At 32.6% G+C, this 15,002-nt stretch overlaps 2 protein-coding genes, 1 long non-coding RNA gene and 2 pseudogenes across 3 annotated transcripts; 3 read left to right on the top strand and 2 right to left on the bottom strand.

Moving 5' to 3' along the window:
* The first annotated feature begins 22 nt into the window (after positions 1 to 22).
* On the top strand, positions 23 to 3,677 carry LOC112791151 (uncharacterized WD repeat-containing protein C17D11.16-like; annotated as a pseudogene).
* A 223-nt stretch (positions 3,678 to 3,900) lies between these two features.
* On the bottom strand, positions 3,901 to 5,660 carry LOC112791156 (polygalacturonase-like; annotated as a pseudogene).
* Positions 5,661 to 5,836: 176 nt separating this feature from the next.
* Positions 5,837 to 7,701, top strand: LOC112791170 (uncharacterized). The gene is made up of 9 exons (XM_072232020.1): positions 5,837 to 5,976; positions 6,031 to 6,215; positions 6,413 to 6,492; positions 6,575 to 6,673; positions 6,774 to 6,894; positions 7,092 to 7,150; positions 7,253 to 7,318; positions 7,395 to 7,465; positions 7,604 to 7,701. Exons 1-7 carry the CDS (start codon positions 5,837 to 5,839, stop codon positions 7,265 to 7,267), a joined length of 699 nt encoding a protein of 232 aa, XP_072088121.1. The 3' UTR covers positions 7,268 to 7,318; positions 7,395 to 7,465; positions 7,604 to 7,701.
* Positions 7,702 to 8,211: 510 nt separating this feature from the next.
* On the top strand, positions 8,212 to 8,750 carry LOC140173049 (uncharacterized). The gene is made up of 3 exons (XR_011880285.1): positions 8,212 to 8,375; positions 8,485 to 8,628; positions 8,709 to 8,750. It is a non-coding gene; the product is annotated as an uncharacterized lncRNA (long non-coding RNA).
* Positions 8,751 to 10,231: 1,481 nt separating this feature from the next.
* LOC112791162 (uncharacterized) lies at positions 10,232 to 12,066 on the bottom strand. Its single transcript, XM_025833892.3, has 2 exons — positions 11,942 to 12,066; positions 10,232 to 10,786 (listed from the first exon to the last, which is right to left on the bottom strand). Exon 2 carries the CDS (start codon positions 10,782 to 10,784, stop codon positions 10,440 to 10,442), a length of 345 nt encoding a protein of 114 aa, XP_025689677.1. The 5' UTR covers positions 10,785 to 10,786; positions 11,942 to 12,066; the 3' UTR covers positions 10,232 to 10,439.
* Positions 12,067 to 15,002: the final 2,936 nt, after the last annotated feature.

Raw genomic sequence — 15,002 nt, 5'->3', positions numbered from 1 at the left:
TCGTTTGATTTCGAGTCTCAGAATGATTTCAGCTATTTCATGGATACCGATAGGTGCTTCGAAGGCGGAACCCACCATAGCTAAATCTCCTTCCAAGGAAGAAATTCAAGATATAATCACCACCGCCGCCGCTAGGTCTTTCTCTTCTTCTTCAAAACTCACTTAGCCAATTATAAAATTTTATCAAATACTTTACAATATATGTATGTTATGCAGTACAACAGACAGTGAAAATTAGGAAGAAGCAGGGGATGAACGCATGGATGATGCCAGTGGCGCCGTCGATGAAGTTGCGCGAACACTCAATGTTGCTGATGCTCTCGGAAAGGCTGATAAATTGGACAATATTGCCCTCGGTTTGAAGGAGCTTGACATGGAACATTACGATGATGAAGATGAAGGTATACAATAACATCTCAGGGAGTTATATATTATAGTTAGTTAGTTTGTTAGCATTTTAATTAGAGTTAGCTATCGAATCACTTAGCATGATATCAGCCATGGCTATGGTTAGCTAGCTAGCTCTATCTCATTGTGTTGTCTGTGTTAATTTGCATCTTTTTATTCACCTTAGGAGTTGAGGTATTTAGTTCCGGGATTGGTGATCATTATTATCCAAGTAACGACCTGGATCCTTATATCAAAGATAAGAACGTAAGTTCCAATACTTTGTCTACATTCTGCTGTTGACCTTCATTTGTGACTCTACAACATCATATTGTTTTACATTGTTAAGGATGATGATGACTCTGAGGAACTCGAAGACATGATCATTAATCCAACTGATTCCGTCATTGTTTGTGCTCGTACTGAGGACGATCTCAGTCTTCTCGAGGTAAACAAATCCTCACTTATTTGATGATATATTTTTCTTTGATGTTTGTTATGTGATGCAATGGTAGACTTATATGAGTTGGGTATTTTTCTACTACAAGGTTCATATATTTGAGGACTTCGGTACTATTGAGATGAACATGTATGTCCATCGGGATATCATAATTCCTGCATTTCCACTATCCCCAGCTTGGCTTGACTGCCTTCAAGGAAGAGAGAAAGGTGGGGAATATTGCCTTTGTCAATGCATCTCGCATGTTTACTCCTTTTTTTTATTAAATATGTTGGTTTTTTGTGCTCTTGTCTGTTTTAGTAAATAAGTTCTAAATTCTAGCCTTCGTTTGCATGCTCAAAATTTGACTTGATCCCCTTCTGCTTCCTCTACTTTCTATCACATTATTATTTCATTATCATTGCAGGAAACTTTTTAGCTGTTGGTTCGATGGAACTGTCAATAGAAATTTAGGACCTTGATGTTGTAAGTGAATATCGTTAACAAATTTCATTGAAAAGTTGGAAACATCATTCAGAATATAAAGCCACTTTCGTTGAATACCTTCTAAGCTTCCTTTGTTCCCAGATTGATGCAGTGCAGCCATGCATGGTTTTAGGTGGCATTTTAGAGAAAAAGAAGAAGGGAAAAAAGTTTGAACATCTTTTTGTGTTGAAGTGCAATTATGAGTATAGACCCAGTTACTGATTCTGTTAATTGGCTTAGTAGAAATCAATCAAATACAAAGATGACAGTCACGCTGACTCTGTACTCGGTCTTGCTTGGAACAAAAAGTTCAGGTTTGTTAAATTTAAAACTGGATTTTGGTATTATTTCATCTGTTGGGCACCTTTTGAGACATAAAGGTTTCATTTATTACTTATTTTGAAACTCTATTCTTTTGCACCTCTGATGATAGTCATTCTTAAAACATTAAGGAATGTACTTGCTAGTGCCAGTGCTGACAAGCGAGTCAAGATTTGGGATGTGGCTATTGGGAAGTGTGAGAGTACAATGGAGCATCACTCAGACAAGGCAAGTAGTATGCTAAAGTGCAATCAATTATTACAAATATGAGCTTCTTTTATTGATAAAGAGGACTTTCCCTCTTTATGTCCATCATCTTTTCTTTTCTTTTTTCCTTTAGTTTTAAATAGTGTAAAAGCTCAGAAATATTACTTATACGTTGGTAGGAAAGATTTTCACTTTTTTCTTTAATTAAGTCATTTAATATTGTATATTTTGTCTTACTAACATTAATTTAGGTTGCTTGAGTCAATATGTTGTCTGATGCCTTTGTTCATATATCTTGACAGGTTCAAGCAGTTGCTTGGAATCATCATGAACCAAAAATTCTTCTTATTGGTTCATTTAATCATACTGTGGTCCTGGTAGTGACAGAATGTTGCTTATATACTCTATATTTTTGTATTTCTTTTTTTTTTATACTGTGGTCTTGGAATGGATACTTATTACACTGTAGATTTTGGTTCTATAATATTCATGTACCAAAACAGACTTTCTCTTTAAAAATGATCACATTGGAATTTCTTTCTGCCTTTTTTTTAGTTATCTAACATTCTAATGCTTTCAATGCTTTTACACTTTGCAGAGGGATGGAAGGATGACATCCCATCCTGGTTATAAGTGGTCAGTCACAGTTGATATCGAGAGCTTGGCCAGGGATCCACACACTAACCACGATTTGTGGTGTGTTATGGTTAATTTTGATTTCTCATTTCGGTGATTGAATTGGTGATTGTATTTTTATGGATGCATAGTTTTATCTTCACTAATAATATTTAAATTGTGCTTCTAGGTGAGTCTCGAGGATGGTACTGTCAAGTATTTTGATGTTCGGACCGCAATGTCTGAATCCACATCTGATCTAAGTTCTACATTTACTCTTCATGCACATGACAAAGCTATTACCTCAGTATCCTATAATGTGTCAGCACCTAATATATGTATTTCCAATGTTTTGATGAGAAATACCAAGTTATTATGTACTCAGTTTAACCATACCTTGTTGCCTTCTTGCAGCTACTTGCTACTGGATCGATGGACAAAAAGGTAACTGTGAAGTCCGTTTGTTGTGTTCCTATTCCTATATACTATATCTTGCAGAATTGGAAATCATCTCATTCGAGTACTATTATTTGTTACAGGTAAAGCTTTGGGATTTATCGAACAACCAACCATCTGTTGTGGCATCTAAAAACTCCAATGCTGTAAGTTTGCTTCTTTTATTTGTTGAGATTTAACCGAAAGAAAAAAAGGTATTCTCTAGTCTGAATCATGATACAAGTAACACTGATGACTTCTGTTTTTGGAGGTGGCTTTTCAGGGAGCTGTATTTTCTATTTCGCTCTCAGAGGACAACCCCTTTGTGTTGGCTATAGGAGGCTCAGAGGGAAAATTGCAAGTGAGTGAAAAGTGCCACAGAAATTCAAATGTGTTCTTGATAGATTTTTCTGTGAAATTTACTGTTGTCACTCATACCTTATAGGTTTGGGACACTTTATCTGAGTCTGCTGTCTCTCGGCGTTATGAAAATTACAACAAAAATAGAACTCGGTCGTGATATAAGTGAGTCATAATAGCCTTTTCGGTCTCCCCTTCATGTTACTGGTAGGCTAGAAGTATTTATGTTACATACAGTTGTTGTGAAACAGGATGAAAGCAATATATTAAGGATGGTAGATATATAGAGTTTGATAGCATGTTCTCTCTCATAATTCATGTAACATCCTTATAAGTTTTGAATGAACATTTGTTCTACAGCTTGGATCATTGAGTGTTTCAATTTTTTGCCTTTGTAATATAATTGCGGTCATGCGCTTGTGAATAACGAGTTGCAGCGTCTTCTACAATTGAACTTGTGTGCGAAACTCCTAACATTGTTCTCAACTGTTTATTACAATGGTAAATTAGAATGGTAAAGCGAACGAGTTGTTTGTTTTAATTTTCTTAAAATTGATTTTGAAATACTACGTGAGTGTTTGAATTATCGGTTGTCAAATTAAAATTAATAAATTATATTATAAAAAAATAATAATAAATAAAATACACAGTTTGAAACATCTCAAATTAATCAAGCACTATTGATCTTTGAACCAACGTGTACGAAGGAGCATGTACTGTAACTCATAAAGAGCACTACAACTCTCCTTAGGACGAGGACTTATGCACCTTCGACACCTTCATAGAAGCTAAATGAATAAATAAATAAATAAATAAATCTGTTATAAGAAGAGCCATGGTTGCATTGCATATATGCATGTGTTAAGCAAAGGCTCTAATTAGCAGCTACGAAAGGAAGAGCTCTTCCTGCAACGGTTGGCCTGACGTTACGACATACGGCAACTGCCGGAGCTCCGTTGAATTTGAGATCAATATCACGTAGCGTGACTTGCTGACATGGCAAAGCACTGCTGTATATGAGGTTCACCTCTTCCCTGGTTAATGAGGTGCCCCTAATGTTCTTGAATGAAACATTTCTTATCCTTATTTTTGATGGATTCTAAACAAGTGCACACAAACATAAACAATTAGTAACAATTAATAATGTAATGTATATATGTATAGTGATGAATAATACCGGTTTATTGCACTGGTTCAAAGGGCAATACTCCTGGTCAATGATAATAGGGTTCCTGACATTAATTATGGTAACGTCTTCATAATAAAGATTAGAAATAGGAGAAGTTCCAGGAGCACTAGGCCAAGTCTTGATCCTCAAACCATTGTCAGTGTTTGTGAGAGTGGCCTTCTTGAGAATAAGACCATCCACAGGAGCCTCAGTGGTGTACTTGCCAAGGCTTCCAACACTGATGCCATGGCCAGGTCCACACTTCACATTGTAGATGTATGTGTTCACGCTTTCATCACTGATCGATATGCAATCGTCTCCGGCCGCTATGTCTGTGTTCAGACTCCTCACTCCATTTGATCTTCCCAAGTGGATACCATCTGTGTTTAGGCTGTTCCCTGGTGCAATGACCTTGAACCCATCAAAGGTGAAGTTTTGGCACCCCAGTACATTCACATTAAAGTTCTTGCTATCCTTTGATGTTATTGTCCTAACAACTGCATGTTTCATGAAGTTGAAGCCAAAATTCTGTCATCAAACACAATTCAATCATCTTTTAGACATAAATATATAAAACTGGTCTGAAAATAAGAAACACAAAAACAATTTATATACTATCTAGACAGTATTGATTTATAAAAATGCTAATCAGTTATTACATACAAATGTCTGATTTAGTAGCTGATTTTTTTTGTACGTATAACATGATTGTAAAATGTTAAGAAATCACACAAAAGAAAAATATTATTCACCATTGGAGTCCTAGCACAATTGAGGATGGTTCCACAATCATTTTGTTGCCAAGCAATTGCACCTTGACCATCAAAAACACCATTGCCAGATAGGGTGAAGTAATCAACATATTGAACCTTAAACCATTGCCATTCATCGCCAACACCACGAGGGTTCATTGGTGCTATAACTGTTCCATCAACATAAAGCTCAATAGGAGCCTTACAAGACCCTTTCAAATATACTGCCCGCATTCTAAAATTCCTACGAGGTATAATACTCTTTCTTGCTGTTTGTGATGCACATGCTTCTCTCCGTGCATTTGTAAGAGCCTGAGTTATATCTGAATTAGGTACCCCACCATATTTTGCAATAGGAACGACAAGAGATTGAGCTTATGCCACACGCATCCAGCAATATGAATAAAACAAGCGTTGTGGTGCTCAACTCCATATCCATGTTTATTATTGTTGAAACTTTGTCCTTTCTTTTTCAAAGAAAAAAACTAATGTATTTTTTGAACTTCTAAAAAGGTGCTTTCTAAGTGTGTTGGGAACGATATTTATTTGAGAAATTATATGGTGTGGATTGTGGCAGCCTTTGTTTGTGGGTTCAGGAGGCTGCCACCACCATTCTACACACACACACACACCACTTTCTTCTTTCGTTTGATTTCGAGTCTCAAAATGATTTCAGCTATTTCGTGGATACCGATAGGTGCTTCGAAGGCGGAACCCAACATAGCGGAACCTCCTTCCAAGGAAGAAATTCAAGATATATTCACGACCGCCGCCGCCAGTTCTTTCTCTTCTTCTTCAAAACTCACGTAGCCAATTATAAAATTTTATCAAATACTTTACAATACATGTATGTTATGCAGTACAGCAGACAGTGAAAATGAGGAAGAAGCTGGGGATGAATGCATGGATGATGCCGGTGGCGCCGTCGATAAAGTTGCGCGAGCACTCAATGTTGCTGATGCTCTCAGGAAGGCTGATAAATTGGATGATATTGCCCTCGGTTTGAAGGATCTTGACATGGAACATTGCGATGATGAAGATGAAGGTATACAATAATATCTCAGGGAGTTATCTATTATAGTTAGTTAGTTAGTTAGTTAGCGGTTTTAATTTTAGTTAGCGGTTTTAATTAGAGTTAGCTATCGAATCACTTAGCATGAGATCAGCCATGGCTATGGTTAGCTAGCTAGCTCTGTCTCCTTGTGTTGTCTGTGTTAATTTGCATCTTTTTATTGACCTTAGGAGTTGAGGTATTTAGTTCCGGGATTGGTGATCTTTATTATCCAAGTAACGACCTGGATCCTTATATCAAAGATAAGAAAGTAAATTCCAATACTTTGTCTGCATTCTGCTGTTGACCTTCATTTGTGACTCTACAACATCATATTGTTTTACATTGTTAAGGATGATGATGACTCTGATGAACTCGAAGACATGCTCATTAATCCAACTGATTCCGTCATTGTTTGTGCTCGTACTGAGGACGATCTCAGTCTTCTCGAGGTAAACAAATCCTCACTTATTGGCTGATGTATTTTTCTTTGATGTTTGCTACGTGATGCAATGGTAGACTTATATGAGTTGCGTCTATTTCTACCACAAGGTTCATATACTTGAGGACGCCGGTACTAGTGAGATGAACATGTATGTCCATCATGATATCATAATTCCTGCATTTCCACTATCCACAGCTTGGCTTGACTGCCTTCAAGGAAGAGAGAAAGGTGGGGAATATTGCCTTTGTCAATGCATCTTGCTTGTTTACTCCTTTGTTTTATTAAATATGTTGGTTTTTTGTGCTCTTGTCTGTTTTAGTAAATAAGTTCTAAATTCTAGCATTCGTTTGCATGCTCAAAATTTGACTTGATCCCCTTATGCTTCCTCTACTTTCTATCGCATTATTATTTCATTATCATTGCAGAAAACTTCTTAGCTGTTGGTTCAATGGAACCGTCAATAGAAATTTGGGACCTTGATGTTGTAAGTGAATATGGTTAATAAATTTCACTGAAAAGTTAGAAACATCATTCAGAATATAAAGCCACTTTCATTGAATACCTTCTAAGCTTCCTTTGTTCCCAGATTGATACAGTGTAGCCATGCATGGTTTTAGGTGGCATTTCAGAGAAAAAGAAGAAGGGGAAGAAGGTTTGTACATCTTTTTGTGTTGAAGTGCAATTCTGAGTATAGACCCAGTTACTAATTCTGTTAATTGGTTTTGTAGAAATCAATCAAATACAAAGATGACAGTCACACTGACTCTGTACTTGGTCTTACCTGGAACAAAAAGTTCAGGTTTGTTAAATTTAAAATTAGATTTTGGTATTATTTCATCTGTTGGGCACCTTTTGGGACATAAAGGTTTTATTTATTACTTATTTTGAAACTCTATTCTTTTGCACCTCTGATGATAGTCATTCTTAAAACATTCAGGAATGTACCTGCTAGTGCCAGTGCTGACAAGCGAGTCAAGATTTGGGATGTGGCTACTGGGAAGTGTGAGAGTACAATGGAGCATCACTCAGACAAGGCAAGTAGTATGCTAAAGTGCAATCAATTATAACAAATATGAGCTTCTTTTGTTGATAAAAAGGACTTTCCCTCTTCATGTCCATCATCTTTTCTTTTCTTTTTTCCCTTAGTTCTAAATAGTGTACAAGCTTAGAAATATTACTTATATGTTGGTAGGAAAGATTTTCACTTTTTTCCTTAATTAAGTCATTTAATATTGTATATTTTGTCTTACTAACATTAATTTAGGTTGCTTGAGTCAATATGTTGTCTGATGCCTTTGTTCATCTATCTTGACACGTTCAAGCAGTTGCTTGGAATCATCATGAACCAAAAATTCTTCTTATTGGTTCATTTGATCGTATTGTGGTCCTAGTAGTGACAGAATGTTGCTTATATACTCTATATTTTTGCATTTCTTTTTTTATACTGAGGTCCTGGAATGGATACTTATTACACTGTAGATTTTGATTGTATAATATTCATGTGCCAAAACAGACTTTCTCTTTAAAAATGATCACATTGGAATCTCTGTCTGTCTTTTTTTTTTAGTTATCTAACATTCTAATGCTTTCAATGCTTTTACACTTTGCAGAGGGATGGAAGGATGCCATCCCATCCTGGTTATAAGTGGTCAGTCACAGCTGATGTCGAGAGCTTGGCCTGGGATCCACACGCTAACCACGATTTTGTGGTGTGTTATGGTTAATTTTGATTTCTCGTTTCAGTGATTGAATTTGTAATTGTATTTTTATGGATGCATAGTTTTAGCTTCACTAATAATAATTAAATTGTGCTTCTAGGTGAGTCTCGAGGATGGTACTGTCAAGTGTTTTGATGTTCGGACCGCAATGTCTGAATCCACATCAGATCTAAGTTCTACATTTACTCTTCATGCACATAACAAAGCTGTTACCTCAGTATCCTATAATGTGTCAGCACCTAATGTATGTATTTTCAATGTTTTGATGAGAAATACCAAGTTATTATGTACTCAGTTTAACCATACATTGTTGCCTTCTTGCAGCTACTTGCTACTGGATCGATGGACAAAACAGTAATTGTGAAGTCCGTTTGTTGTGTTCCTATTCCTATATACTATATCTTGCAGAATTGGAAATCATCTCATTCGAGTACTATTATTTGTTGCAGGTAAAGCTTTAGGATTTATCGAACAACCAACCATCTGTTGTGGCATCTAAAAACTCCAATGCTGTAAGTTTGCTTCTTTTATTTGTTGAGATTTAACCGAAAGAAAAAAATGTATTCTCTAATCTGAATCATGATACAAGTAACACTGATGACTTCTGGTTTTGGATGCGACTTTTCAGGGAGCTGTATTTTCTATTTCGTTTTCAGAGGACAACCCCTTTGTGTTGGCTATAGGAGGCTCAGGGAAAAAGTTGCAAGTGAGTGAAAAGTGCCACAGAAAAATTCAAATGTGTTCTTGATAGATTTTTCTGTGAAATTTATTGTTGTCACTCATACCTTGTAGGTTTGGGACACTTTATCTGAGTCTGCTGTCTCTCGGTGTTATGAAAATTACAAGAATAGAACTCGGTCGTGATATAATATAGTCATAATAGCTTTTCCGGTCTCCCCTTTATGTTACTGGTAGACTAGAAGTATTTATGTTAGATACAGTTGTTGCGAATAATTAGAATTTATTTTAAAAAAAGCTGTATTTTTTAATAATAGGTCCCATGACCCGAATAATTAGAATTTATTTCAAAAAAAGCTGTATTTTTTAATAATAGGTCCCATGACAAAAAGAAAAACAAAACTATTTAACATAGGTCTACTCTATTTCTCTTTTTATTAAAAAATAATAAATTGGTAAGGATGGTTATTTACTTATTTTAACATGTGTAATTTTTTATTTTTAAATATTCATATTTTATTTTTATTTACTCTCTTTTTATTTTTGTAACATAACTAATTTAATATTAGATATTTTATTTCTACAATATCAATAAGAAATAGCAACATTGTAACTTCTAAGTACTGATAGCAATGACTAATGTTAATGCACTTTAAGAAAAATAGAGTGATATTCTTTAAACAATAGAATACAACAGTTAGAAAATAGATATCATCACTTTTATTTTGATAGTCACCCATTTTTATAAATTCGTGTAAATATATAATATAGGAAAAGTATATATGAAGTGACATTATCAAAAATAGTAGTGACAATATTATTATCCTAATAGTTATTTAAATTGCAAATTATGACTATTTTAAAAAGATATATACTTCAAATTAATATTTAAATTCTATATTATATTATACATGATAAATTAAAATTAGACAACCACCTTCAGATTAGAATTTAATATTGTAAATATTGACTTTAAGAATATTTCATATCTTTTACTGATTAATCATAATTTTCATTTCATTATTAATCATGGAAGAAACTCTTCGCAGTGTTGACGTTATAATCCGTAAGCAAGATTTGTAATCCTTCCATACCTTTTAATAACTATCCCTTGAAGCAAGTTATGTTCATACGTAAAAGATGTAGATTGTCGAGCAAACAAACCACCATAAAAAATGTGAACCTTCTTGATATGAGGGTACTACCAAAATAAAAAGATATTACATTGGTTTAACTTTTTAGTTATTATTTTCTACTAAAATAATACAAAAGTACCAGAAATTTCCAACCATCTTTCTTTTCTCCTTAAAGACAAGTTCCAACAATGATGATGTCACTCACTCGGGTACAACTAAAACACACACAACCACCTTAAACTCAAAGAAGCATAACGCCAGCATCCCTGAGAGAATCAATAACTGCCTTAACCTTCCCATGATACTTCTGTTCTCTCTTCAAATGAACAGAAACAGCAGCAATGTCCTTAAGCAAGAGGCGTTCGGCTAGTAACTTTCCGATCTTTGCAGCCGCGGCCACATCACGCTTAATTTCCAAGCTTGATCTCAATGCTTTCTCCTGTGAGCTAGCAGAAGAGGCCACGGTAGCAGTTGGCGTGTGGATCACCTGGGCACTCACATACTTATTAGTAAAATGCATCCTCAGAACGTAGGGTTTTAGAAATTGTGTGATCCTTGGAGGCCTTACTGGAGAAGGGATAACCATGTCTGTTTTGCGGTGCAAAGGAAACTTCATTTGTTAGTATCACATAACTTTTTGGCATATCACACAAAACTCAGTTATTTATCAACAGTCACAACAACTATTTCTCCCTCATTCATTCCACCACATCAAAGAACTGAATATTGAACAAAAGAAGGCTAGCATTTCAATCTATCTGCAAAATATAAACTTTTCCCCTCTCAACATTCCTATATGGATTACCTTATGCAAAATTAATCAAGGATATGGGCCGTGTAGCATATATCTTTAAGAGTTCGATAAAACTTATTAGCAAGCTCAGGAGAAATCTATGAGCAAAGTTGGCAACAGTCCCAAAAATTTGCTATATGCAAAAAAGAGGTAATCAAAGCTGGTGTTTGATTTTGTAAGCATGCAACAGCAAATTTAGGGGGAAGTTAAATTTTAACAGCTTAATATCAACATTAAGGAGAACAAGTAACACGAGCAAAAAAGAAACTTGATTCACAAGAGATTAAGTTTTGCTAAGTCTCTAAAATTGCTAACTTATTCGTGCACCATATTGGGTCCTTTTTGGTTTTACTTTTTTCATTTTTTCTTCACTTTAATGCACTGTAGTAGCAGCAGCTAGTAACTTCCTTTGTTTCCAAGACACCAATAAGGGCACGATAACTCAGGCACAAGGCAGCAATTAAGCAGAGTATACAGAGCAAGAAAGTGGCAAATGCGGAGAGCGTAATTAAGCAAAAAAGAAAGTAACTTTTGCAACCACTGCATCTAAAAACATTGAGGATCAATGCACACGAAACCCAAAGAGGAAAAAAAAAAGAGAGGGAAGAGCTACAAATAATGAAAAATGGGTTGTTGAAAATTCAAATTGTGGTTGGGGAATTGCATCAAACAGGTTGTGTGCAAGCAGTAAACAACGAAACAAACAATACATAAACGAACCCAGCAATAAGTATAATACGCAGAAGCTAAGATTGTGCGATGCCCCAATTCGATTACGCACAAGTAGATGAGATGGTGGATTAGTGGGTGGGGCAAGAGCAAAGAAAGCAAGTGAGAAAACAGGGGACAAGTAATCGAATATAAATGAAGCAATTGATTGATACATTGCACATAGAACACCGACTAAGAAGAATAAGAAGAAGAGGTGAATGGAGAGAGCATAGCATTACCTGAAGATTGAAGAAGAAGAAGAAGAAGAAGTTGCAGAGCTTCGATAAGAGCGCGTATACCACTCTCTAAGACTCAGACCCCCTCACTCACTCTCATCTGTAAAAATAAAAAATTATAAATATAAAACAAAGGACAATAAATCAATGTATGTGTTATTTAAACAACTTTAATCACCCGTGTCATGCACGTGATAAGATTGAAATTATAATTTTAAATTATTATGTTAAATTTTATTTTAATTATAATAATTTAATTAATAAAAAAATAACTTGTATGCGTTATTTTTCTTTTCTTAATATAATGTTAATTGTATTAACTATAAAATAGTTATTTAATCTACTTTTTTCAATAAATCAGGTATATATACTCAATATGACCATAAATAATCTAGTAATACTTAAATCTACCAACAAATTTTTATATGTTGGTTTACTGTGAAGTAAGAAAATATCAAAATCAGCTCAAAATGAAGAACAAATTAATAGAGAATCCTACTGCAGAAAGTTTTGTAATAAACAATAAATAATTTAAACCTACTGAATAACAATTCAATGTTATCCTTTGATACCTGCAAAATATATACATGAAACAACACTGTATCAATGTCTGTATATAAAATTATATGATTAACGTAATTATAAAATTGTTTGTCAAGAGAATAAATTATACGGATTTTTATGATAATTTTAATATTTTTAAACTATTAATGAACAATAAGAATTCATCTATTAGTTCCTAGAATTTTTAAATTTTTTTAAGTGATAGTAATAAATTTAATAAATAAATAGATTTAGTAAGACATTTTGTTAATAATAAATAGATTTAGTAAGACATTTAGTAAGACATTTAGAACAAATAAGTAATAATATATAATAAAAAATTTTGCATATGAATAGATAATTGTTACAAAACAAATTCTAATTGTGACATTTTAAATATTCACATACTGCAAATTATGGAGATCAACCACAATGTAATAGCCACTTTTTCCTGCTTTTGATCATGATATAACTTCTCCTTGTCCGGTTAAGAGTCCAATAATATCTAATTTAAAAAAAAGGCGAATTAAAAGCATAAAATTAAAGACAAATAAATGAAACAACATAATAATAATAATAATAATAATAATAATAATAATAATAATAATAATAATAATAATACCAAATAAGTTAGCTTTTTTATTTGTTTGTCTCAATATATCAGCATCATCGAAAAAATTGAAATGATTGTCAGGAATGTTACGATCATCGATCGTATTTACTATACGTGACTCCTTTTTAAAGGTTATTCTACACACATGTGTAGTCGGAAGATAAATTCCGCTTGATTCCTCAATCAGAAAATTTGAGAAGACATAAACTTTCCCCTCGATCAGATCATTCTCAAACATCCTTGCCAAATAATTCTTCACTGAACAATGGATTTTATCACACTGTAAAACAAATTAAAAACGAAGACTATTAGCACTTACAACTCTATTAAATCGCACTGTGGTTGAGTCCTCCAAAAGTTTACTCATGAAATAAAGTTAAAATGTGAACAGTAAATATATATAAACTGGACCTAGCATCAATCGAAGAAATCATGTAGAATAATCAACCTACCTTATCATCTATGAGAACCATTTATAGATAAACTGTCTTACTCTTATCAAATTTGGATGGAACTTTCCATAACCTTATAATCATTGCCTTTATTTTTCAAACCTTTTCATTACATAATCTACTACAGGTAATACTGTTGATAGAATCATAACTCGTAGTCATTAGGTATGGAAAATAATAAAGAGAAAAAGAAATACGAATAAAGTACGAATTGTGTAGATAAAAAATAATTGAAACAATTGACTATTACAATATATATACTAATTACAAATGATATGAATTTTTAATGGAAATACTTGATACTAATAGAAAAAAATTATATAAATAGAAATTATTTAATTTCAATTTCAATTTCATATAACAAAACAGTGATTTTCAAAATTTATGGAATCTTTTTTTGACATATGTATTATGCCATACGTATAAATTATACGGATTATTATATAAATCCATATATATGCATAACAAAACAGTTTAATATTATATATTTTTTACATTAATTATATGCCAATATTAAAAAAAAATAAAAAAAGAGATATATAAATATGTATAATATTATTGCTATATATGAAGTAGTTTTATATTGCTTTAATTATAGAGACTTACTATAATTATATAAAATTTAATTTGAGGAAATAATTTCCCTTACTATAAATAATATACTAAAACTGTTAGTATATTATCTTCTTTATGGTTAATTGAATTTATCAATGATTTTTTCGTGTAAATCGTTATTACCCAATTTTTAATAATTACTCAATATACAAAATTTGAAATTGAAAATTGTTATTACTAATTCAATTAACTGATTAATTGAGTAATAATTGTCAAATTATTAAGGTGCAAAATTATTGATTTACTCAATTGGTTTCCATATATTATTTATATTTCAAGTAATAATTTGAAATTATATTATTTACCCAGTTAAAAATACTATTATTAAAAATTATTTTTTGCATTGATTTTTAAATCAATTATTAAATAATTATTTTTGTTAAGATAATTGTTTATAAATTATTTCAAATTATATTTTGTTAAGATATAATTATTTAGATTATTACTCATGACACGGGTATAATTTTATTTTATACCAATTAATCAATTATAATTATATGACACGGGTGTAATTTCAATTTTATCTACGAATTATTTTCCGTAATAATATACAACATATTATTTACCGTGATAATTCGATTTGATTGATTTCTAATTATTTATGTACATAAATGATTAAAATATATAACATAAATATCATAATTATTATAATTCTATGATATAATTATAATTAACATATTTTATCATAATTAAATATTGATTTGATATAATTATAATGAAAATACTTTCCCAAAATAATACATTCTACTATTATTCATCCACTAATTATTTGGCAATAAATCTTAATATAATTTTTTACATCTCCGCTATGGAAAATAACTACTTAGATATACCAAATAAT

The sequence above is a fragment of the Arachis hypogaea genome, chromosome 3, assembly GCF_003086295.3.
Source record: "Arachis hypogaea cultivar Tifrunner chromosome 3, arahy.Tifrunner.gnm2.J5K5, whole genome shotgun sequence".
NCBI classification, from domain to species: Eukaryota; Viridiplantae; Streptophyta; class Magnoliopsida; order Fabales; family Fabaceae; genus Arachis; species Arachis hypogaea.
The sequence above is the reverse complement of the archived record's forward strand: the minus strand, read 5'-3'. Positions and strand labels throughout refer to the sequence as shown.